At 40.7% G+C, this 26,143-nt stretch overlaps 2 protein-coding genes across 2 annotated transcripts in view; one reads left to right on the top strand and one right to left on the bottom strand.

Moving 5' to 3' along the window:
* LOC129765332 (WD repeat, SAM and U-box domain-containing protein 1-like) overlaps positions 1–26,143 on the bottom strand; it is a 63,867-nt gene that overhangs the window by 21,296 nt on the left and 16,428 nt on the right. The window contains exons 3-4 of the mRNA XM_055765508.1: positions 12,644–12,843; positions 10,182–10,303 (exon numbers count right to left, since the gene is read on the bottom strand). Coding sequence (XP_055621483.1) covers positions 10,182–10,303; positions 12,644–12,843 — 322 coding nt within the window. The remainder of the gene's footprint in view (positions 1–10,181; positions 10,304–12,643; positions 12,844–26,143) is intronic.
* LOC129765331 (anaphase-promoting complex subunit 5) lies at positions 19,030–21,526 on the top strand. Its single transcript, XM_055765507.1, has 3 exons — positions 19,030–19,142; positions 19,207–19,562; positions 19,621–21,526. The coding sequence occupies exons 2-3, from the start codon at positions 19,227–19,229 to the stop codon at positions 21,499–21,501; spliced, it is 2,217 nt and encodes a 738-aa protein (XP_055621482.1). The 5' UTR covers positions 19,030–19,142; positions 19,207–19,226; the 3' UTR covers positions 21,502–21,526.

Genomic DNA, 26,143 nt, shown 5'->3' with positions numbered 1-26,143 from the left:
ATAGCTAATGCTATCTGTTACCTACGTTACGTTACCAAAATGAAAACGATCTAAAACTCAGCCATGTAGAATGCATATGGCCGAGAGTTATAAATATAGTCTAAGTCAGAATTCCGAAGAATACAGACGGTAAATAAAATCCATCTTCCGTTTTTCAATCCGATAAATTCCTCTAGTCCATTGAGGTCGAAGTCCGCCGGTTGTTTTATAGTTCCGAACTTAGTGAAACTTGTGCCCAGGTTTCTCAGCCCGTCCTTAGTGAAAAGGAGAGCGAGACGGATCACAGTTCGTTTTGGGCGGTAGTTCCCATAATCACGTGTATGCAATTGAACAATCCGGTTCAATTGCACCAGCGAAAGGAAAAATTGTTCGTATAATCAAGTGGCATTCACGTTTTTAGGCCCAGAGGCCATTAGTGCCGTTAAGAAAGCCTTCGCGTCGGACAATCCGGGTAATCCGCTGAACCATTGGTCCTTCGAACCGGATGCGAAGGACATTCCGGGGACCAAAAAGTGATTGTGGCCACGTTTGTCAAGAACAAAGGTTCGGTGTGGAATCTGCCATTTTGCACGCGATGTGTGAAACCAATAGGCATTGTTAGTGCATCCGTTGTTCGAGACAATTAGCAAAGAAGATTGCAATTGTTCAGTGTCGAAGACTAAGTAGTGACTTTGACCCTTTGTGAAGTTGAACAATATCTATTGTTTCTCGCGATTTAACTCAAGCCAAGCTACGCTAGCATTGTTGGATCGATACGTTGTTCGATCGATCGATCGCAATTGAAAGGACGCTTTATATCCTTTGCTCGGGCAAGTAGTGCACCGTGTTTAGCAATTCGGTAACTGTGCAGTGTTTTTTCGAAATTCCTTGGTGACCGAAACATCCTCGTCGGGAAAGAGTCGAAGAAAAAGACTATACGGGAAGAAGTTTTACGTACCGTCCCACCCACGTTCCGTCGCGTTTGTGAATCTATTTTCGTTGTTGTGGTCGTTCGAATAACGCCAACGTCGGGAGATGGCCACCATGAAAGTGAAGGATAAAAAGTTGAAAGACAAATTAACTCTTCGACGGTCATTACTTTCAACACTCGAGACAGTGGAAGCCTTCATGGATAATTACGAGGAAGAACGAGATTTCCCATAAGTACCAGTGTGGCTGGAGATACTCGACCAGGCTTTCCAGGACTGCTTGAAGGTTCAATCCGAAATTGAAAGGATGGACAATGGAGACGCCCCGTTAGTGAAGCATCTCCAGGAACGCCACCAGTTCCAGAGTAGATACTGTGCAACCAAGGGATGGTTGATGAACAGGCGATTGCTGGACCTGAACTCAACCATCAATGTACACGATGCAGCTCCAGCTCAACCTACTAGCTTCCACCTATGGTTGCCAAAAATAGATCTGCCGAAGTTTGACGGCGACTATTCACGGTGGCTGGGATTTCGTGACACCTTCAAATCGATGGTACATGACGTCAAGGACATTCCACTGGTAGCGAAGCTGCAGTTCCTGCTCCAGTCTTTAGAGGGTGAGGCACGTACGCCTTACGAGACGGTGGATATAGTGGCAGCCAATTATGTCATCACCTGGGAAGCCCTCCTAAAGCGCTATGATAACAAGCGGTTTTTAACAAAACAGTTGTATCGTACACTACACGATCTCGCTCCAATCCGGAAAGAATCTGCACAGGATCTTCATCATCTTGTAGACGATTTTCAACGCCATGTGAAGGCACTGGCGAAGCTTGGTGAGTTGGTGGAAACGTGGGACACTCCACTGATTTGTATGTTGTCCTATAAAATGGACCCTGCTACCCTCAGAGCCTGGGAGGAGTATGCAGCAAAGTCGGATAATGTTGGGTACGAAGCATGTATCGAGTTTCTCTACCAGCGAATTCGGATTCTGCAAACAGTGTCAACAGAGATCCAACATCGTTCTCAAGCAGCACCAGCCAGGGTGGCCGGTCCCCATTCCTTCAGCAAGAAGCTCCCCACTACGAAGGCGGTTGCCAACTCCGCTACCGCAAGTTCGCGTCCAAGTCCACCATCCTGCATTGCATGCCCGGAGAAGCATCTATTGTTTCAGTGTTCAGCCTTTCAAAGAATGGCCGTTGAGCAGCGCCGCGAACTAATTTCCCAGAAGCGACTTTGTTGGAACTGCTTCAAATCGTCGCATATCGCACGGAGATGCGACTCCAAGTACACCTGTCGTCATTGTCACGAACGCCACCATACGCTGTTGCACAAATCCTGGAGCGACCCTGCAGCACAGTCAACACCCCAGTACCCGACACAACAAGCGAATTCCCACGGATCGGGTATTTTGGTTCCCGAAGTAAGCGTTCCTGCTCATAGCAGTTCCCCGTCAACTGTTTTCCTGTCCACTGTTTCGCTGTGGATCGAGGATCGATTTGGAAGACAACATTCTGCTCGAGCATTAATCGACTCTGGTTCGCAGTCGAACTTCATCTCAAAGAAGCTGGCTCGTCGTTTGTGTCTACAGTCAGATCGAGTACGTGTTCCCATCGCTGGCATCGGTGAAACAACAGTGACGGTTACCCAGTCTGTCATCTCCACTATCCACTCCAAGAACAACGAGTTTTCCAGCAAGTTAGAGTTCCTGGTTTTACCGAATCCAACCTCTGAACTTCCCACGTCAAATGTCGACATATCCATGTGGAAAATCCCGTCAAACTTCCCATTAGCTGACCCTGCATTCAACGTGTCGAGTCCTATCGACCTGTTACTCGGAATCGAACAATTCCACGAATACATTATGAGTGGTAGAATAATCCTCGGGAAAGGATGTCCAGTACTATTCGAGACTGTCTTCGGGTGGGCTGTAATCGGTCGATGCTACGGCACAACTCCACCAACTACTCCGGTCTGCCACATCGCCACCACTCGAAATCTGGAATCTCTTTTGGAACGTATTTGATGCGTCCTGCCGTACGTCGTCTGGTAGTTCCCTCAATGATCTTCTGCTTGTCGGGCCAATCGTTCAAGAGGATCTTCAGTCAATTAAATTGCGTTTCCGGACAAAACCAATCGGTCTTGTGGCGGACATTGAAAAAATGTTCCGTCAGATTGCAGTTTGTCGCAACGATCAACCACTCCTCAGAATACTTTTTCGACAGAAGCCAACGGATCCAATCTCCACGTACGAGCTTCAGACCGTTACCTACGGTACCTCTTCTGCGCCGTTTCTCTCCACACGTACTCTCGTACAGCTCGCTACAGATGAAGGCGAGAACTTTCCGATGGCCAAAAAGGCCGTCCTCGAAGACTTTTACGTGGACGACCTCATCAGCGGTGCATCTACACCCGAAGAAGCCGTAGAACTCCGTCGACAGCTCAGTGCTATGTTGCAATCCGCCGGGTTTCCGTTGAGGAAATGGGCCTCCAACAGTTCGGCAGTCCTAGCCGAAATACCATCGGAGGAATTGGCAATTCAGCCGGTTTACGAATTCGCCGACGAGCAGTCGGTGTCTACACTCGGACTTATATGGGAACCGCATTCCGATACTTTGCGGTTTCGGATCCAACTTACACCTCCTGCAGTCGAACTCACCCGACGGAATGTACTGTCGTACATTGCCAAGATCTACGATCCATTGGGCCTTGCCGGTCCGGTAATTTCAACAGCCAAGCAGTTTATGCAGCGCTTGTGGGCATCGAAGAACAACGATGGGAATTCCTACGCTTGGGACGATCCACTTCCGACAAGGATCCAAGATGAATGGAAAGCATTTCATTACCAATTGAACTTGGTGAGCGATGTTCGCATCCCCCGATTCGTTTCGGTGGCCGGTGCTACCAGCTTCGAATTGCACTTCTTCTCAGACGCCTCCGAAAGGGCATACGGTACATGCGTGTACATGCGTTCCGAAGATCAACGCCAGAACGTTGTCGTCCACCTGCTTGCAGCAAAATCAAGGGTCACGCCATTGAAGACCCGCCATTCCATTGCCCGCTTGGAACTCTGTGCTGCAGTTCTCTCTACAGACCTGTTCCTGAAGGTAATTGCCTCGCTTAAATCTAACTTTCCTGTTTTCTTCTGGGTAGACTCCATGACCGTGCTTCAATGGCTGAAAGCATCACCCAACAGATGGAAAACTTTTGTGGGCAACCGAGTGTCCAAAATTCAAATTGCGACAGTTGGTCATCCATGGTACCACGTGCCAGGAAAGGACAATCCGGCCGATAATATATCCCGTGGCCTCACTCCAGCCGAACTTCTTCACCAAGAGCGATGGTGGACCGGGCCTGCTTGGCTCAAGCAGACCAAGAAACATTGGCCAAGCCAACTCGTCGATTCCGTGGCATCCTCCAAGGCTGTCGTCGAAGAATGTAAAGTGTGCCTGGCGGCACTCATATCTCCCACGGATCAACTGTGCGATTGGTTGTTCAACTGTTTCTCGTCGTATACTAAGCTACGGAAGGCCGTGGCATACTTCCTGCGGTACATGGGTGTACTGCACGCAACAGCTGCCAAGAAACATCCTGATGGGGCTTGTGCGGCATCCTCGAAGACACCATGTGAGCCACACACACATCTCACTGCATCCGATCTTCAAGACGCTGAACATGTTCTGTGTCAACTATCCCAGCGTGAAACGTTTCCGACGGAGCTGAAAGCACTACGCAATGGACGACCAGTTGACAAAACATCACCTATGAAATTCTTCAATCCAATGCTCTCCAAGGACGGCCTCATCAAGGTTGGTGGTCGTATTCAAGACTCCAACTCTCCCGAAGGAATGAAGCATCCAATCATCATCTCGAGTAAACACCGACTGGCACACCTGCTTGCTGATCACTACCACCGAACTCTAATGCACGCCGGACCGCAGCTGATGACGACCACCATCAGACAGAAGTTCTGGATTCTACGAGGCAGAGATTTATTGCGTCAAGTGTACCACCAGTGCCATACCTGCTTCCGTAGAAAACCGGTATTGATCCAGCAAGCAACAGCAGATTTACCTAACTCCAGAGTGACACCGTCGCGGCCATTTTCAGTCTCCGGTGTCGACTATTGCGGCCCGATCCTCTTACGTGGTCCACACCGTAGAGCAGGACCAGTCAAAGCATACATCGCTTTATTCGTGTGCTTCTCAACGCGGGCCGTACATCTGGAGCTCGTCAACGATCTCTCCACAGCAGCATTCCTGGCTGCTCTGAAGCGGTTCATAGCACGGCGTGGCAAGGTCTGTGAACTTCATTCAGACAATGCTACAAACTTTAAAGGAGCCGCCAACGAGCTGCATCATCTCTTTAAAATGCTTAAAACGGACGACAGCAGCCGAAAACTCATTTTCGACTGGTGCGCTAATGCAGAAATCAGGTGGAAATTCATTCCACCGCGCGCACCTCACTTTGGTGGTCTGTGGGAGGCGGCGGTGAAATCGGCGAAGAGTCATCTTCTGAAGGAAGTGGGTAATACAACCGTCACCCACGAAGAAATGCTGACCCTGCTCGCCCAGGTCGAAATGTGCCTCAACTCACGGCCCATAACTGAGATGTCCAATGACCCAACGGATCTAGAGGCTCTTACACCGGGTCATTTCCTGGTCGGTTCGAACCTGCAATCGATTCCAGAAGCCGACTACAAGCAATTACCAGACAACAAGCTCAACCGTTGGCAGCTGATGCAAAAACGACTCCAGGCAATTTGGAAGCGCTGGAGCACCGAGTATTTACAGCAGCTGCAAGCCCGTTCATCAAAAGGCATCAAACCTCCCGTTGACATCCGAGTGGGCCGACTAGTCATCATTAAGGACGACAACCTTCCCCCAGCCCAGTGGATGTTGGGTCGCATAACGAAGATTCATCCCGCTCATGATGGTATCGTTAGAGTCGTCACCTTGAAGACGGCATCTGCAGACAATGTTGTCCGTCCTGTCGTCAAACTTTCACTTCTTCCAATGCCATCAAACGTGAACGACGTTGAGAATGAGGTAACAAAATGATTTATTGTTTATTAAATTAGTTTGTTTCTTACCAGCCACCAATCCAGCCGGTCCCTATGATGGTAACCGAACTCGCAATGAGCAGCCCATCAATCACCCAATATCTTGGACCGCAGTCAGTTCATCGATTCGTACGCAGCAGTGTCCGTATAGTAATTAAAATACGTGACTATTTTAAGGTGGCCGGAATGATTAGTATATTGTTCTAAAATGGAAATGAATTTCTCTTGAAATTGAATTTGTCTAAAGTGAATTTCTTGAATAGCTAATGCTATCTGTTACCTACGTTACGTTACCAAAATGAAAACGATCTAAAACTCAGCCATGTAGAATGCATATGGCCGAGAGTTATAAATATAGTCTAAGTCAGAATTCCGAAGAATACAGACGGTAAATAAAATCCATCTTCCGTTTTTCAATTCGATAAATTCCTCTAGTCCATTGAGGTCGAAGTCCGCCGGTTGTTTTATAGTTCCGAACTTAGTGAAACTTGTGCCCAGGTTTCTCAGCCCGTCCTTAGTGAAAAGGAGAGCGAGACGGATCACAGTTCGTTTTGGGCGGTAGTTCCCATAATCACGTGTATGCAATTGAACAATCCGGTTCAATTGCACCAGCGAAAGGAAAAATTGTTCGTATAATCAAGTGGCATTCACGTTTTTAGGCCCAGAGGCCATTAGTGCCGTTAAGAAAGCCTTCGCGTCGGACAATCCGGGTAATCCGCTGAAACAATAATATTGTTCCAGATGATTGGAGACAAGTACGAGTTATAGCTATTCAAAAACCCGGAAAACCCGCGTCCGACTTCAATTCGTACCGCCCAATAGCAATGCTGTCTTGTATACGGAAATTGTTGGAGAAAATGATCTTGTTTCGCTTTGATCGATGGGTTGAAACGAATGGCCTACTCTCAGATACACAATATGGGTTCCGCAGGGGCAAGGGGACGAATGATTGTCTTGCGTTGCTTTCTTCAGAAATTCAAATGGCTTACGCCGAAAAAAAACAAATGGCTTCAGTATTCTTGGACATAAAGGGGGCCTTTGATTCTGTTTCAATAGAGGTTTTGTCAGACAAATTACACTCTCGGGGACTGCCGCCTCTATTGAATAATATGTTATATAACTTGCTTTGTGAGAAACATTTGAACTTTTCTCATGGAGATTCGACAGTAAGCCGGGTCTCCTACAATGGACTCCCCCAGGGCTCATGTTTAGGCCCCCTTTTGTACAACTTCTATGTAAGCGACATTGACAATTGTCTTACACAAAATTGCAGCCTAAGACAACTTGCAGATGATGGAGTGGTGTCTGTCGTAGGATCAAACGAATCCGACCTGCAAGAACCCTTACAAGATACTTTGAACAATTTTTCAACCTGGGCCATTGGGCTAGGGATCGAATTCTCCACGGAGAAAACAGAGATGGTGGTTTTTTCTAGGAAGCATAGACCAGCAAAACCAAAGCTTCAACTTTTGGGTAAACCGATCACTCATGCTATGTCATTCAAGTATCTTGGGGTCTGGTTCGACTCCTAATGTACTTGGGGGGCCCATATTAGGTATCTGAGTAAAAAATGCCAACAAAGAATAAACTTTCTCCTTACAATTACCGGCACATGGTGGGGAGCCCATCCCGAAGATCTTATAATGTTGTATCGAACAACTATTCTCTCAGTGATGGAGTATGGCAGTTTCTGTTTTCAATCAGCTGCCAAAACACACCTCATTAAATTGTCTCCGTATTGCGTTGGGATGTATGCCCTCAACGCATACCATGAGTCTCGAGGTTTTGGCAGGCGTACTCCCACTAAAAGATTGCTTCAATTTATTATCTCTTCGGTTCCTCATCCGGTGTAAGGTTATGAACCCATTGGTGATCGGAAATTTTGATCGAGCTAAATTTTCACTCTGGATTCATGAGTTCATATCATGAATTCATCTCCATGCAGGTTGTTCCTTCTTCGTATATTCCCAACCGTGTTTGTTTTCCTGACTACATCAATTCCTCTGTACATTTTGATCTGTTCATGAAGGAGAAAATCCATGGAATTCCAGATTATCTTCTATCGGGGATCGTTCCTACGATTTTTAATGCAAAGTATGGGCATATCAATTGCGATAATATGTACTTTACTGATGGGTCCTCTATGAATGAGTCCACAGGATTTGGAGTGTTCAACGTATTTTTTAGCACCTCACACAGTCTTCAGTATCCTTGCTCAGTGTATATTGCTGAATTGGCAGCAATACACTGGGCGCTGGACAGCGTCGCCTCACGACCTGTTGAACACTATTACATTGTAACGGATAGTCTTAGCTCTGTCGAAGCTATCCGTTCAGTGAGGCCGGAAAAGCACTCGCCGTATTTCCTTGAGAGAATACGAGAAGTTTTGAGTGCTTTAACCAGACGCTGTTATGTCATTACCTTTGTCTGGGTCCCTTCTCATTGCTCAATTCCGGGTAATGAGAGGGCTGACTCATTAGCAAAGGTAGGTGCGATTGAAGGCGATATTTATCAGCGTCAAATCGCCTTCAATGAATTTTATTCTTTAGTCCGTAAAAATACCATCGCTAATTGGCAACGCAAATGGAACGAAGATGAATTGGGCCGGTGGTTCCACTCAATTATCCCTAAGGTTAGCTTCAAACCATGGTTCAAAAGTCTGGACTTGAGTCGAGACTTTATTCGCACCTTCTCCCGACTCATGTCCAACCACTGTTCGTTAGACGCGCTACTCTTTCGTATTAATCTTGCCGACAGCAATCTTTGTGTTTGTGGCCACGGTTACCACGACATCGAGCACGTTGTTTGGTCGTGCGAGTTGTATCTTGTCGCCAGATCGAATTTAGAAAACTCCCTCAGTGCTAGAGGAAGACAGCCCAATGTGCCGGTAAGAGATGTGTTGGCTCGGTTAGACCTTGATTACATGTCCCAAATATATATTTTCCTTAAAGCTATCGATGTTCGTGTGTGATTATCCTTATATCCTTATATCCTTTGCGTGCAATTGGTCCCCTTGCTACAAACAGTAGAATAAGTTGAAATGTAAATACACAATAGATATACGAATAGATTTAAGAATTGAGTGTGTGAGATTATCATTATTGTAACAATTTCCTCATATCCCATCCTTTTCCTGAACAAATATGTCACCCTACTAAACTCGAGTAGACCGCGAGTAATCGGTTTTCTACCTTACTTACCTTAGATTTAGAAAATGTTTATGTATAGTAATAAAAATATAATTAAGAATTCGGCTCCTTTAAACTTATGTAACTGAGCCTGTAAAAATAAACGAATTTAATAAAAAAAAAAATACACATGGTGGTGGAGAGGGATGGTATGGGGTGCATGTATTGGCACTTTGATTTCCATCGATGGTATCATTAGAATGTTTACTTGAACATCCTGAAGGAAAATATGGATCAAAGTGTCAACAATATGGGATTGAATCGAGGATTCAATTTTAACCAAGACAATGACCCAAAGCACAGCGTACATAAAGTTCGCACATGGTTACATTACAATTGCTCAAAAGTTATTGATACTCCCCACAATCTACCGACATTAATCCCAGCAAAAAAGCTACGTGAGAAATTTGGGTAGGAAAGTTAGAAACCATCAGATTTTTTAAAATAACAAATTTAAAAACTACTTAATGAATTAATGGATGAATATTTTTTCCGAATACACCTAAATACTCGTAGATAACGGCGGAAAGGGTAGAAATGGCAGCGAAATCAAATTGAAATTTCAACCACCGTACGAATATGAGTTTGAGTCAATTTTCATACATTCACCATTTTTAGAGAAATAAAAACCATTATTCTGAAAACGGATAGCAAACCTTTTCACTCTCATAAGACATTATGACATTATCTAAATAGAATGTTCCGAAAGTCTATTTTAGACTTTCAAAAGAAGGGAAAAGAGATCTGCATGGTGGGGGTACGAACAAAAGTTTGTATCACTGTATGTATTTAAAAATATATTCTGTAATATATTTTTACAAAAAAAGACCACGACATTTATTAACAGAATAATCAAGAATATAAATTGTTCTTTAGCATTCATCGCACTCTGCTAGATTCATTTACAAAATATGCACGATGGTAGTGAAAAACCGCACATAATTTAATAATTTGGAACACCTTAAAGCTGTCTAAAGTTTTCTGTGTCATTAACTGTAATTCAAGCGACAATAGACTCACCTTCAAAATCATCTCCAACTGCGAAAAATCGAATATTGCCGAGAGTACATGCAGTCAGTAGAATACTCGAGTCGCTCGAGAAAGCGATGGTGTGAATTGCTTCGTCATGAATTCTCATATGCCTAGACGGGAGACGTATGTAAAGAAAAGTAAACCGTGACTATTGTTTATATGCTCCAAAAATGTGTTAATAGGGTATTCAAATATGAATCGATTCCATCTCGATGACCTTACACCATTGCGTAATCTCGTGCAATACGAGGGATGTTTGAGCCTGTTTCAGTTATAATTTGGTCGCATAAAGTAGGGCATTTCTCAGCATAGGAATATCGCACAAAAAGGGAAGGATGTCAGTTTGTAGGTTTTTCAATTAACTTCAAGGGAAAATTCATCAAAATTGGATGAATTCTCGAACTTTTCTTTGATACCACCTATCAATTTCTGCACAGTGCCACTGGTAATCGTATTTCTACCACTTTTCCATTTGAAAGCAGGTTTAGAGTCCCCGTGAACGTGAACAAATACTATTTTGTTAATAATTCATCAGTCCATATATAAAACGCGAGGAAAACATTTTGAAACGATAGGAAGAAACGTTTTCTAGTTAAAAACCATGTTTGAAAAGTTGATGGGTCTGAGCCTAGGGGCACGGACGAGATCTTGACATAGGACTGTGATTGTGTGTAGTAATTGCAATTAAATTGAGTTTTTCATTGTTCAAAATCTGTATTTTTTTCTCTTCTATCGTAATCTGATTTACGTGGGTATACCCTTTCGATCTTCTAAATCAGCAGCCATTTAAATTCATTTATTGCATTTTTACATAACCAGACAACATACTCGATATTATGACATCCTGGACCACAATTACACAAATTGTTAGTAGTGAGACCTACACGATAAAAACACGAATTGAGCACAAATTGATTGGACAACATACAATATAATATAAAATTAATCCCTAAAATAATAAACTCACATTATGAATTAACACCAGAATTTAGGCAAAAAGATTGTTCGTTGCGTCGGGGAGGAAGCGAGTGGATAGTGCAATCGAAAGAAAACATACCCAATTAAATCGTCAAATTGTTAACTTTTTTCACTATATTCACTGTTCATGTCTCAAGCAATATAGAAATCAAAGACATAGTCCTATGTCAAAACAACAAATTCTTATTAATAAAAGTGAACTAGTTCAATATTCCACAACGATTCTGAATTTCCTCCGTGGAATGGAGATGTTGGTGAACTGACCATAGTGCACCGACTACGGTGAACGTGAACGTGAAAACAGTGGTGAATATAGACGTCAAAAAATATCCCGGTTCATGTTCACGTTCGAATGTCCCAAGGCATTCTGAAAATTATTTCACCGTGAACTGTAAAATTACATATGGATGCAATTTCATTCAATCGGATCCCTGCACGGATCGAAAAGCTTCGTTGCTTCGGGTTGCTTCGTGAACAACTGTATATTTTATCCGCATTAGTTTATTGAAGCTCGATGTTTATTTACTTCACGTTTACTGGCGAACTATTAATGTGAACGTGAACGTGAACAAGAACATTCTATTCACCACGATTTTCTGAGTTATTTGTTCGTTTTGTAGTTCACCGTGAAATGATCGTACTATTTCACCACCTGTTCATGTTCACGTTCACGGAAACTCTAAACCAACCTTGAGCTGGTAAAAAGCCAAGCTCAAAGGGAGTGTTGCGGGTAGGTTCAAATTTGTTTACGCAGATAAATTTGCCCGTAAGTGAATGATTTGGCAAGGGATCTGTAGTTGTGGAGAGAAGACAAAGGTTTTCATCACTGGGGCAATAATGAATGGAATAGTTTACAAGGAAGAGTGTGTTCAGAACAGAATTTTGTCATTCATTCGATCACACAAAGGTCCGAGGTAGTTCTGGTCCAACTTGGCAAGCTGCCATTACAGCCGGGATATCGTCAAATGGTATAAGGAGAACAAGATCGATTTCAAAACTATCAATCCATCAAATTGCCCGGATTTTCGTTCCATTGAGAGGTATTGGGAAGAAATGTGGCAGAACCATCAAAAAACCAAATGGAAAGTGGTGGAACGAAATAGCAAATATCCGTACAGTTGAAAAATAATTTTCGTGTATTTTTCTCTTAACGTTCACGAATAAATCAACAGAATGACATCCTTCGTTTTATACATTATTTCTATGCTGAGAAAAATTCTATTTTATGCGACGTAAATTATAACTGAAATAGGCTTTAGATTGTGGATGGATCAAAGGTTCCCAACCATTTTATTGAGTCCTGCGTACTCAAAATTCATTGTTGATGGTGAAATAAATTGAGAAAGATGTGCCAACTCGAATGACGATTATGTCGATGGAATTGAATGCGTATTACTGATATGATGTACTGAAGCGCTCAGCACATTCGTATCAATCTATTCTAATACAGTTGTCACATATTCATTTATTACCTTTTAAGACTCTTGTTCTGTCCCCAGACGCATATGGATCCACTGTCATCAGAGCTAACGATCCACTCTCCGTTTGGACTGAATATACACGCACGAATCGATTCAATCGATTCTTGCACTAGCACGTTTGTTTCTTCTCCAGTGGCCAGATTCCACAAAATCACGGTGCCATCCACTGAAGCCGATGCCAAAACAGCACCCTATAAGAATGAAGAATTAAAAGGATGTTAATGGTTTGTTTACTTTGCTTACACATTTGAGATATAATATATAATTAGGCTTGGTGGTATTTTAATCTATGGAATCGACTTTTGCCCCAAAACGGGTTGTCGTTGCGGGTTAAGCGAATCAATTATGGAAAAACGATTTACAATTTTTTTGTCAAACTGTGAAGAAACCATGCATCGTAGCGATTTACGTAACCATATTCCACCAGATGCTCATCAACGATGGTTTTAGATATCTAGTGAATTCAGGTGTTGTATACTGAAAATTATTCTTATTTAACGTCTCGATTTAACTGAGACTTTAAAATTAAATGAATTTATTAAAAAAAAGTTTCGATTTGGCCTCAGTGGCGGCACGAACTTTTCGGACAACCCGATAGAAGAAAAACTAGTTGTTGAATTTCATCGCTACATGTGTGTTCGAGAAGAGAATGTTTGAAGAAAAAAATAGACGAGAAAAAGCGACATTGGTGGTTGTGTGGTCTGCATGACAAAATTAGATTCTAACTGGTTCAATACCAGCCGACGTCGTTGGGATTTTATGGTTCCCTTCTTTATGTATAATGACTCTTAACCGGTGAGCTGGGATGCATAAGACAGGCGTAATTTAATGTAATGAAATTTTAGTATCTCCTGCTACGTAAATCAACAAAAGTATCGTAATTAAAAACAACTTGTAATTTAAACTTGTGGACAAGCCGACAAATTGTCATGAAATTTCGACCATTTGAACAACTGTAGTTTGTGAACAAAACGTCAGACAGTCATAAGAATCTGATACGTATTGTCGGCAAACTTAGGCCGAGGACATAGTAAATGCGGCGCGGGCTCATTTGCGGCAAAGCTCTTTCGGTTATGAATGCGGAAATCAAATGCAAACCGCCCTTACCTGAAGGCAGGTTTAGAGTCCCCGTGAACGTGAACGTGAACAAACACTTTTTTGTTAATAATTCATCAGTCCATGTATAAAACGCGAGGAAAACATCTTGAAACGATAGGAAGAAACATTTTTCAGTTGAAAAACATGTTTAAACACAATTCATATTGATAAAAGTGGATCAATTCAATATTTCACAACGATTCTGAATTTCCACCGTGGGATCGAGATGTTGGTGAACTCACCATAGTTCACCGACTTCGGTGAACGTGAACGTGAAAACAGTGGTGAATACAGACGTCAAAATATTTCCCCGCTCATGTTCACGTTCGAATGTCCCAAGGCATTCTGAGAATTATTTCGCCGTGAACTGTAAAAGGATATGATTAGCAACTCGCAAGTTTTCAATGAAAATTTCGATATTTATGCAATTTCATTCAATCGGATCTCTGCACGGGTTGAAAAACTTCGTTGCTTCCGGTTGATTCGTGAACAATTGCATATTTTATCCGAATTAGCGAACATTCATGTGACCTTGAACGTGAACAACAACATTCGATTCACCACGATTTTCTGAAATGTTTGTTCGCAATTTTGCTCACCGTGAAAAAATCGTACATTTTCACCACCTTTTCACGTTCACGTTCACGGAAGCTCTAAACCTGCCTTGACATAGTGAACGCGATGCGAACGCGATTTCAATGCGGCGAAGCTGTGTGTGGAGTGTTTTGCCGCGAGTGAACGCAAGTGATGGTTGCCAGACGATTTTCATAAATATTTCACAATCGAACTCATCGAACGAAAATAAAGATAGAGTTGTTAAATTATTATTTCCGTTTTGTTCGATGAATTTTATGACTTTATTCTAATTTACATAATGCATATAATGTGTTCACAGATAAAAACAATCTCACAATTCAACTGTTGGCATGCTATTATAGCTGTCATCATTGTGCTGGGTTGTTTACATGTGGAATAGAGTGGAATTAAACATTAGAAAACGCGTGATCCAAAGCGATCAGTATGTCATAGCACGCGATGGGCTCCAGATAATTTCTACGCATCGCATCCCACCGCATCGCGTTCGCTATGTTCTCGGCCTTAGGTTAAGGTTATTTCGTGCGTACTCCGACCCAATTAATTTGCACATATTTAAATTAAATTGCACATATTTTACTGTTGCAGTATCGACACCATAAACACCATTCACAATTTCAGCGTCCTGACTTGAATTCTCGCATTTATAAAAGAAAAATTGTAAAATGTACCGAATTTTCTCTTTTTTGACCTCCATTGTTAACACTCTGTAGTGTATTCGCTATACCTTAAGGTGGCCGTACACTGTTTGCCCGGAGGTCAAATATTTGATATTTTTTGACAGATAAAGTTTGATTTGATATTTGTACAAACACTATTTTGTTTGCCACTCTTCAATTTTCAACAGTAGTAAACAATATCAAACACCGAACATGGAAAAAAATCAACTGAAATATTCAAGGTAACCTAACAATGTACCGACAGGTTCGAAGAACAGACTGAAAAAATATTTTAGGCATCCAATAATTGAATATTTGTTTGTCGTGTTTTGTGTACAATATATTTGATCAGTACACGTTGACCAAATTTTATCTGTCAAAAAGAGTCAAATATTTGGCTTCGGTCAAACAGTGTATGAGCACCCTTATGAATGCAACATTCTACACCTTCTCAAGGAAGAGTTAAAACATGCTCACCTATGAAGAAGTAACTTTGCTCTTCTAGTGAAAGACAGTGGTGCGCGGTGACGGCAGCGATTCAACGTACGAGCTAGCAGAGAACGAACACCCGGTCGCGGAAAGTACACATTTCGGACAGAAATGTGAATGCATTCCGAGTCAGAGAAAAAAAAAACATCCATGACGTCATTTGTTTTAGTCCCAGGGGTGTAGTGCTATACTGGATGAAAAGAGTTGTGTAATGGGCAGGTTATGCCATTTGTTTAGAAGTTATATATATATATATATATATATATATATATATATATATATATATATATATATATATATATATATATATATATATATATTTATGTTCTTTTTCTCATAGCAGAACGCGTATTTTCAAAGATAGTGAATTTGAGATAATGAAGCGAGAATTTTCATAATTCTTTATGTTGGGTCGAGAATGTTGAGCATTCTCACGGTGGTGGCGAAGGTCAACTGGACCTTCCCAGAGAAGCGAGAATTTTCTGAATTCTCCTTGTTGGGGTCGAGAAATTCAACTTTCTCACGGAAGTGGCGAAGATCAATTGGATCTTTCCAGAAAAGCGAGAGTTTTCAGAATTCTCCTTGTTGGGTCGAGAAGTTAAGCTTTCTCACGGAGGTGGCGAAGATCAATTGGATTTTTCCAGAGAAGCGAGAGTTTTCAGAATTCTCCTTGTTGGGGTCGAGAAATTTTTTCACGGAGATGACGAAGATCAGTTGGATCTTTCCAGAAAAGCGAGAGTTTTCAGAATTCTCCTTGTTGGGTCGAGAAGTTTATCTTTTTCACGGAGGCGGCGAAAATCAATTGGATTTTCCCAGAGAAGCGAGAGTTTTCCGAATTCTCCCTGTTGGGGTCGAGAAATTCAGCGATGGCGATCATGAATTAGATCTTCCCGGAAAAGCGGGCATTTTCAGAATTCTCCTTGTTTGGGTTGAGAAATTGAACTTTCTCACGGGGATGGCATTTGTTACTGATGGAGGAAATGCGAGCAATTCCTCCATTTCGATGTAATCAAATAGAGACGAGTAAACTGACCAAAGAATGGCAAGCGTGGGAGGAGTTCCTTGAGTGTTACTGTGCAGCGCATGGAATTTCAGACCAGAAGGTCATGCGAGTTAAGCTCCTGCACTTGAGTGGACCTACGTTTCAAGCGGTAGTCAGAAATCTCAATGACTATAACCACGTACTAATGATGGCGCCGAATCGGTGATACAAGGTTACTGTCGAAAGGTTGGATGACTTTTTTTGAACCTAGGCATCTGAGTACCTTAGAGCGTAGGAAGTTGCGACAAATGAGGCAGAAACCTGACGAACGATTTGCTGATTATGTGATTCGCTTGAAACAACAGGCAGCAGAATGAGGATTTAAAAAACGTGGAACGGTAGTAGCTCAGATACTCAGATAATCACTTGACGGACGCATTAGTCAAAGGATGCAAAACAGGTTTACAGGAGAATCTTCCTGAGAGATTTGCCGTTTACGGAGATCTAAACATTAGGGATATCGCAAGAAGGAGTTGATCAACAAGTGGAGGAGATTGTTTCATGGAAACAACTAGAGAAGGCTTAAAAAAATAGGACAGTCGAGAACAGACCTAAAGAGCAGTAATAAATGGTTCATTAGGTCAGCATTGACCTACTACAACTGCGGACACAAAGGTCACGTTTCTGCGTCGATGACATGTCCTGCACGCCAGAAGCAGTACGGGAATTGCATGACCTACGGTCACTTCGAGAAGATGTGCGGCAAGGGCAAGCGTGATAATTCAAAGGAAGTAGTACAGAAACAAATTCATGTGGTAACAGAAGCAGACCTCAGAAGGCAACAGACACGGGAACGGAGAACAGGATAAAGTGTATTACGCATTTTATTCTGGAAATGAGGCTAATGTGATCGAATGTGTCAGCGAAGATGTGAAGCTCGAAATGCTAGTTGATTCAGGAGCGAACGCTGATTTGATAATCGATGACGCTTGAACTAAACTTAAGTCCCAGAATGTGACAGTATCTCCTTCTACAAAAGGATCGTCTCGAATCTTAAAAGCATATGGAACAGAGAATCCTTTTGAGCATCCTCGGATCGTTCGTAACATTCATTGCAGTGAAAAAACATGAAGTAAGGGCAAAATGTCTAGTTTTTTTTGTTGTTTTGTTGCTGGGATGCTACTGCTAAGCAGCTAGGTATCCCACGTGTCGGATCACAGGTCAACCGCGTGGTCGAGGCACAGGAACCGTTTACTAAAATAAAAGTCAACGAGGTTGTATTGATGGAGCATGGATGGAGCTATGACGCATGTGAATGACTACATCATGCGTTTAGGGAAAGGGGAAATATGGAGCAAACTTCAGACGCCATGCGAAACCAAGTGATTTAGATAAATGAGACGTTGCGTTGCTGAAAAGAATGCGAAAGCAAAATATACTGGATACTGACTTTGCAAATGAGGAGTACATCGTGCATCGGGGATCTGAAACAGATATAATTATTCAATCTTAACGTACCGGTAAACAACATCATAAAAAGACCGAAGAAGTTCGAGCCGAAAACATAACAGCGATTGTACGCCCGAAGGAAATCCTATCCTAACGAACGAGGAAAGAAATGGAGATACTGCGAACTCAAACAGCACAACATCTGGATATGACTATAGACCTTTGATTGAGCCAGCAACTTTAGCAAAACGGGTTAGAAATCAGCCTTTGAAGTATACTGGTTATGTACTTTATTGAAACATCGTAGGATCGCATAAATTTGAAACTGAGAAATAAAGCTAGACGCGGATATGTTTGATTTATTCTTAAGGGGGGTTGTAGTGTATTCGCCATACCTTATGAATGCAACATTGTACACCTTCTCAAGGAAGAGTTAAAACATGCTCACCTATGAAGAAGTAACTTTGCTCTTCTATTGAAAGACAGTGGTGCGCGGTGACGGCAGCGATTCAACGTACGAGCTAGCAGAGAACGGATGTATTTCGACAGCACGGAACCCATACGACGGAACGATATCCGGAGGCCATTGGAACAGATTCTACACTGTAACTCACAACTGAATGGAACATATAAATATTTTTTTTAGTGTGAAATGTCACCTTTACAAGGAGCTCCTAAACTGTATGTTTGACATTACGCGGGATATTGATCACTAAAACCAGCTACCGAGAAAATAATGGATAACATTTTTCCCCAACTCAATATGACCATCAGTGAATTAAATTTTGAAATTATCTCACTCAAAATGCTTAACATCGAGGCCGCAAAAATTACATCCACAAGCGGAATCATGTATGGTTTCCAGTTTTTGTTTTCCTTTTCCACTTTTGATCAATATTCATTGTCATAGGGCGATTTAAATATTATAGAATAACATGTAGAAGGGATTCTCATTAACAGACATTTGAAATTCATACTGTAACTAAAAATTAACCACCTGTCCGTCCTACCCGCACCTCCCCTATCATCACACGAAGGAAATGAAAATTTTCACATTGGTCATATTTATGGAATGAGTTTTATAATGCAACGCCAGTGGGTATTCCCTCGTCAACACAGTACGACCGAGACGTCATTCAGCCAAGTTCAAAATAATCCGCCGAGCGATACGGTGTTATTTTTTGTTGCGCTCGTGTGTAATCAATAAAATCGTTCACAGGTATTGTACAAAATATTGTGTATCAAATACACAAATTCCTACATTACACTTTTCTCAAACGTAGATAATAATCAACCACTGAATATGAGTGCAAAGAAGGAACCCGAAACTATCGGTTTTTGGCTGCCGAATCAAAGCGCCACGAAAATGGATGTTCTCACCCCGCACAAACTGGCCGTTGTGTTTCTCATTCAGGAATACCTTTCCCTTAAAAAAGCTGCGGATGAAAACCCCCAAATACAGTTTACGGTGCGGGATCGGCGCAAATTTTGTATGCTTCTGCTGAAGTTGATACAGTATCCGGATATGGCTTTCAAAGATCTGTATGGATTGCTAACGTCCCCGGTGTACGGAATTCACCAGACCCATATGGATGAATTCGAGCGGCTGATGAAAATGTTGAAAACGGTGGGCATTGAGGTAAGACACGTGGATTGTCATGGCCTCCAATTTCTGAACGAACTAATTGCATTATTAGGTCCTCTTCGATCTATACAGCATTATCGATAAACTAATAACCGAGAATGCTAGCAGTTATCAGATAGGGATTGTGGGCCTCTATTTCCGTCGCGTGTACGTCACGTTGGATAAGATGAATTTTCCCGAGTTCATGGCACTGTATCGAAATTCGGTGGCGTATTATGAGAAAGGTATGAGAACTGTGCTAATATCAAGCAGCGCTTCGTCAAATAACGAAAGTCTGATGAGCCTCGAAGCCCAGGGTGCTTACAAAGATAAGAGCTCAACATGTAAATGGTCCACAAAGCAATCGGAACTGTTTGTTGCCCAGCAAAGTGCGTTGTTGCAAAACAACGAAGTTGATGCCTTGAACCCGAAGGATATGCAAACAAGATTGAATGAAATTGTTCACGATCATCCACTGTATTCGCAGGCATATTTTCTGAGTTATTTAAACAGCGTCAGATCTCGGGATTTTTTCAACGCCGTTGACGCACTTCATCGATCTTTTGATCGAAGCACCCTCAATGCTATGTCCCTCACACAGGATAACAAAGATTATCAATATTCCGCGTTGAATCTGGCTATATTGCACGCACTATTCAATCACAATGGAGAAGCGTTAGCCAGTATCAAAGAGTGCATTATGCTTGCCCAGGAGAACAGTGACAAAATATGTTTGCAGCTTGCTCATTCTTGGCTCTGTATATTGGATGCCAGTAAACCCCAATTCACAGAGAAAAACATTGCCAACAAAGAACTGATCACATTGGTTCACTCTATTTCGCTCGGGATTCAAGCGTTGGTGAAATCGTCGGCATCCACAGGGTACACACCTGCCAAGTTGTTCGAAGTGCTGCTTAAAAGCGACATTCTGAACTGTCAAACCTCAATGATAGACCTCATTGCGAACGCTATCTCCGAGAGGGCTGCTCTGTGGGCAATGTACGGCAAAAACGAAGTATCGTCATTATGTTCGCAGCTTTTGTTGAATTCAGACCTCAAATCTCTAGGCAAAACATACAACGGCGAAGGAATTTGTCAAGCGTTATGTTCGCTGACTATATGGTTAGCTATTCAGGGTGAATTCAACTTATCGTTAACGGTGTTAAAACACACAAAAGAACGTTTCCCCCGATATCCGCTGTCGAAATCATGGATGATCGCAGATCATTACATCAGCTCGATGCAGGCAATATTCAGAAGAGAATGGACGGAGGCCAGTAGTGCCTGTTACCAGCTCTACACATTAGACAAACACCTGTCGTTATTGCAACGAGCCCGACTTGCTCTCGCGCGTCTCAATCTCAAATCGGCAGACCAACTTCTTTGCCAGTTGCTGGATGATGAAACGATCGAACCATTAACTCGGGTCAAAGCTCTTCTTCTGAAGGCTCATTTACAAACAATATCACCGGAGATGACCAGGATGGAAGTTGTTAATGTTCTCAATGAAGCACTCGCCATCGCCAGTAAAAATTATCTGGATTATGAAAAAGCGCTCATCGAGATGCACTTTTCGCACATTTTACTTACCATGAAACTTGTCCATCAAGCGCTGAAGGCTGTTAAAAATGGACTAGAAAATATCCTCGCAAACGGAGGAATATACGATAAGGCAAGAGTACTATTTTTGTTCGTTAAATGTATTCTCGCTGTGGAGCAGGAACCAGTCAACAAGCTTGCGAAAATTGGAAAGTGTTTGCCGATGCTGGATCAAGCTTTGAGCTACTTCCAGAAGCTGGAATGTTACGTCAAAGTAAAGGACGTTTATATATTTTTGGCCACTTTCTACCATGAGCTGCAAATGACGGAGGAACGGAATAAATACGCCTACAAGTACCGACAGATCGAAGAGCAGTACCCAACAGCAAAGGAGTATTTGCATATGTTTTTCTAATTGTGATAAACGATATATGCTAAGACACTCGAACATTTCATTGCATCCGAAATTCACCCGGTTGATATTCATGTTGTTTTCACATATTCGGAAAACAGGTATCAATTCTTGAATCATCAAATAAAGCAATTCCATTTTTGTTTTCTTATGCGTATCAAACGCTATGATAGAATAACCTTTATAAAACCAGGAATAATGAATAGGAATTCTCACACTTGGCTTTCAAAATTATATCTGAAAACATCACCCCTTCGGTATTTTTCTTTTATTATTTTTGTTAGAAAGCTCTTCTAATTTAACAAAGCTTGATGTACAGTGGTGCCGTGGTAAACTCTCCTAAACGGAGATACGAATTTTTGAAAACTTATGAAATTTCTGTACTTTGTGAAATTTTAGCTTTACAAGAAAAGTAACGCAATAAACCGTGTAGAAACACGAAATTTTGGATGAAAAGTTTATTGTCCTAAGACTGACCATTTTCGATATACACTCGACAAAAAAAATTAGAGGAACAGAGTGCGAAATCGGAAATTTTAAGTGATTCCTTAGAGGCGAATGAACTTCAAAGTTTAAAGCCTCTTAAAAACAAAGTAGGAAGGAAGTGATTTTCCACATGCTGTAACTTCGTGAAAAATCAACGCATTTTGATGGGATATATATCATTTTGATGCTAAAATTTTCAGGCATTGGAGTATTTTACGTATATATGTTTATCTTGGTGTGTGTAGGTGTAGTGGCAACAATATCGGGAAGAAATGAAAAATCGCTTATTTATTCTCTGTTTTTTCAAAGATTTTCTGCTAACCAAATCAACAACAAATCCAATTAACCTTATCAACCAGCTTTAATTTGTTGCGAGAACGTTCCTGTAGGATCTTCCAATACAGAGATATTTTAGTTTGAATGAAAGATTATTACTTCGGGCCTGATTCTGGAATACACTTCGAATACACTTCACGGTGGAAACGGAATGAAACGTATCCGCGATGACAACGGTACGGTGTCAACATCTGGTTACGAGATTAGTTTCCAACTAAACTTATAATTATAATATCAAATTATCTTCAGATGAGATTTTTATATGAGATTATTACATCACATGAAGAAAACTCATTATTATCTTCGACACTTCACTAACTCGTAAAACGTAGTTCAATGGCGTGCCGTTTATTTCGTTTCCACCGTGAAGTGTATTCGAGAATCAGGACCTTCGTCTTTGATGATGAATAATTCAATAAACAACCATCGCACCACAAAACGAAAGGCAGTTTTGAAAACTGTAATAAATCCTGCACAAGGATATGGTATTTATGTGAATTGTAATGATGTATCACCATTTGAAAAAAAAATCAAGTTCAATTGAATAAAAAATGTTGTAGAGGTCGCTTTTGGGCAGTCGGTGTCATCTTATCGTCTTCGATTTTCGATTTTTGGATCGATTTTTTACTCCAAAAAATCGTGAAGATCGATCTTTTCGATCTTTTTGATCGTAGGAGAATTTTTATAAATTGGTTTTTCAGTGAACATTAAATTCAATCTCACCAAAAATAACCTGATGACAAATTTCATAAACATTGGAGCCCTTTCGAAGTTGTTAAATTAGTAGTCGCAAATTTAGGAGAAGCAATTTTGTAAGTTCGGTCATTACAAAACACAAGTTATATTTACACCATCGCATTCACTAGACTGACAGTGAACATTGTAACGAAATTGGATGGTGACATCAGCCCAGCGTTCTTTCCTAGAATTGGGACTACTACTAAGATTTATAAAATCAAAACTACCAAAAAACGGACGTATTGTGCAGTTGGATTTTGTGGGATTATTGTCAGCACAGTCAGGATGAATACAAGTTGTTGAATTTCCAATAATAATATTCAACTAATTCATTTAAATAAATAATTCCATGACGGTACAAGATGAATGGAAAATACAATTTATCTAGACTTTTAAGTTTTTTTGTGACCCTCATGCTGAGAATCAAAATAAAATGCATTTGATATTTGATAGAAATGTGAAATGTTTATTCTATGTTTGAAGAAACGACAACACTTATATAGAACAAGTAAATACATTGGAAAAGGATATTCGAATTTTAAAAGATCGATCCTGCAAAGATCAATTCTTTGCTACCGATTTAATCAATGAAATTAAATCGAATAAAATGTCTTCAGAAGAATTCTGCTCATGTTTTGTGAAGAAAATTGATACATCACGATTTCATTAAAAATGAACAAGCAAGATTTTCTAAAACAAGAAAACAATGTTTGGCAGAAGAAGAAGAAGTTACAGAAAATTATACTTTTGTTTTACAAGATGAGGTTGAGAGCTATCATTGCAATATTTCCCAGTGCACAATACACCCGTTTGTAGTTTATTTCAATGATATTCCAGATGGGGCTGCTTCTCAGTACAAGAATAGAAAAAACTTTGCTAGTCTAGGTGAATTTACGAGAAGCTATGGTTTAGAAGTTGAATGGCATTTTTTTCACTTCAAATGGCAAAGGTCCATGTGATACAATAAGAAGAACTTTGAAACGAATGGCAAGAAGAGCTAGTTTCGCAAGACAGCATGAGCATCCGCTGAAAAAATCAAAAGAACTTTATGATTGGGCCAATGATTGTAAGCAGAATTTTAAAACTAAAAAATCCTGTTCTTTTTCTAAAGATGATTATAGATTAGCCAGAGACACATTTGAACTGATTTCGAAGAAAACGAATATTTCCTGTATATAAATAATCATATTTGAAATAAATAAAAATCGAAAAAAATTATTCTTTCGTATCTATTTCTTTTTTCTTCACAAATATAAATGGTATGTGAAAGAATTTTCAACAATAAATAAAATAACAACAAATAAATGTTCCGACATCGTATAGAAATTTCACTGACATATTTTTCATTATAAAAAAATGGTTATATCTCGAGACAAAACGTTATATGTAGGTTTTCATGATGAATCGTATGTAGATTTCGTTTTTTATATTACTTTTCTTAAATTATAACGATTTTATATTGAAATTTCATATATTTAAAAAAATTCATATCTTCATTTTGGTGAATTTACCACACCACCATGTACGTCAAAGTTTGTTAAATTGAAAGGGGTTTCCACTAGAAATATACAAAAAAATATCGAGGGAGGGGATGTCTTGAGATATAAAAGTTTCTAATATTAAATTCAATTTTTAAGTAAGATTTTTCAACAGTGCATTCGAAATAGTTCATTGATTTTCCAACAACTTTGTCGAACATCATTTTTTAATCAGACATCTGGATTTAGAGTTACGATTTTTTTTTGAAAGAAAGATCGATGATTTCGATTACGCCTTTTCCCAAAAATCAGTCGTAATTTAAATTGGTCATATGATAATAAAAATAGTGTTTTTGGGAAGCTTCCATCAGGCCGGTTGGATCAATTGCCGGTTGATTTGGCGTGGAATTGCTCTATACGAAAATTATCAGAAGCACTAAGCTCAACAGCGCGGCAACTGTTCAATAAAGTAAAAATTACTTCGAACTTGACTCAATATAAGAGAGTCCTAACCGAATAAAGCAGAGAGCTGTGACGATCTAAACGAAAATCCTGGGTACATAATTGCGAAAGCATTCAAAAATCGTGCAACGATTGGGAAAGCAAAAGCATTCCCCAATCGTTGCATGACTCAATAAGATACTGGAAAAAGACCACTTAAACGGGTTTGGTTCCCTTAGAAAAGACGACGGATGGTTCACAAAAACTCCCTCAGATGTATCAGACTTACTGAAGAATACTCACTTCTCGGGATCTACAAGTGTTAACTCTGACTCTAGTACTAGTGACACAAGGTGCTCTCGAACTCTGACTCTGACTTGTTCGACTTGTTAAAGTAGTTTTCATTCCAAAAGCGGGGAACGTGATAAATCATTCCCGAAGGCATTCAGTCCAACCAGTTTATTATCAGTACTGCTGAGAACTATGGAAAAAGTATTTTATGAATACATAAATTCTGTTTTCATGTCCAAATGCCTAGTATCTAACTGCCAGTTTGCCTACCAATCAGGCAAATCCACAGTCACATCGCTACACACGCCTGTGACGAAAAATTGGAAAATCACTTTCGTAAAAAAAGTCACATGAGAATTGTGTGCGAGACACGATCCATAGTTGACGTAGGATTCCTTTAGGCTATCTGTTACATGCTGATGTTACATGATAAGGGAAAAAACACCAATGTAATATAAGATAATTATCATTATCGAACACAATTATCAATTTTTCTCACCAGAACAAAAACATGATATTTGAAATGGAAAATGCAATTTTCTTTTATAAGTCCAAAAAATTAGGTTCTTGGTCCTTAATCCATTACTTAGTTTTCTTGCTGGTATGAATAGTAGCATTGCTTTGCTGGAACGTGGATTTTGTTTGACGATATTCACGCAAAAACGGTAGGAGAGAGGATTCCAGAACATGTGTGTAATCCTTGAATGATGTAAAAGCTATCTAGAGCTTTCTGGTTGCACAGAATCCTGCCCAAACCATGCACAAACCTCCACCAATATTCCTGGTTGAGAAATACTGTTCCTTCATCCGTAAATCACGCCAGTATCCGTTGAAACCATGAGGACCATCAAAATAGAACTTTTTTTCTGTCAGTG

This window comes from Toxorhynchites rutilus, chromosome 2 (assembly GCF_029784135.1).
Source record: "Toxorhynchites rutilus septentrionalis strain SRP chromosome 2, ASM2978413v1, whole genome shotgun sequence".
In the NCBI taxonomy this organism is placed as follows: Eukaryota; Metazoa; Arthropoda; class Insecta; order Diptera; family Culicidae; genus Toxorhynchites; species Toxorhynchites rutilus.
Note: the sequence above shows the minus strand (reverse complement) of the source record. Positions and strands in the feature narration are given on the sequence as shown.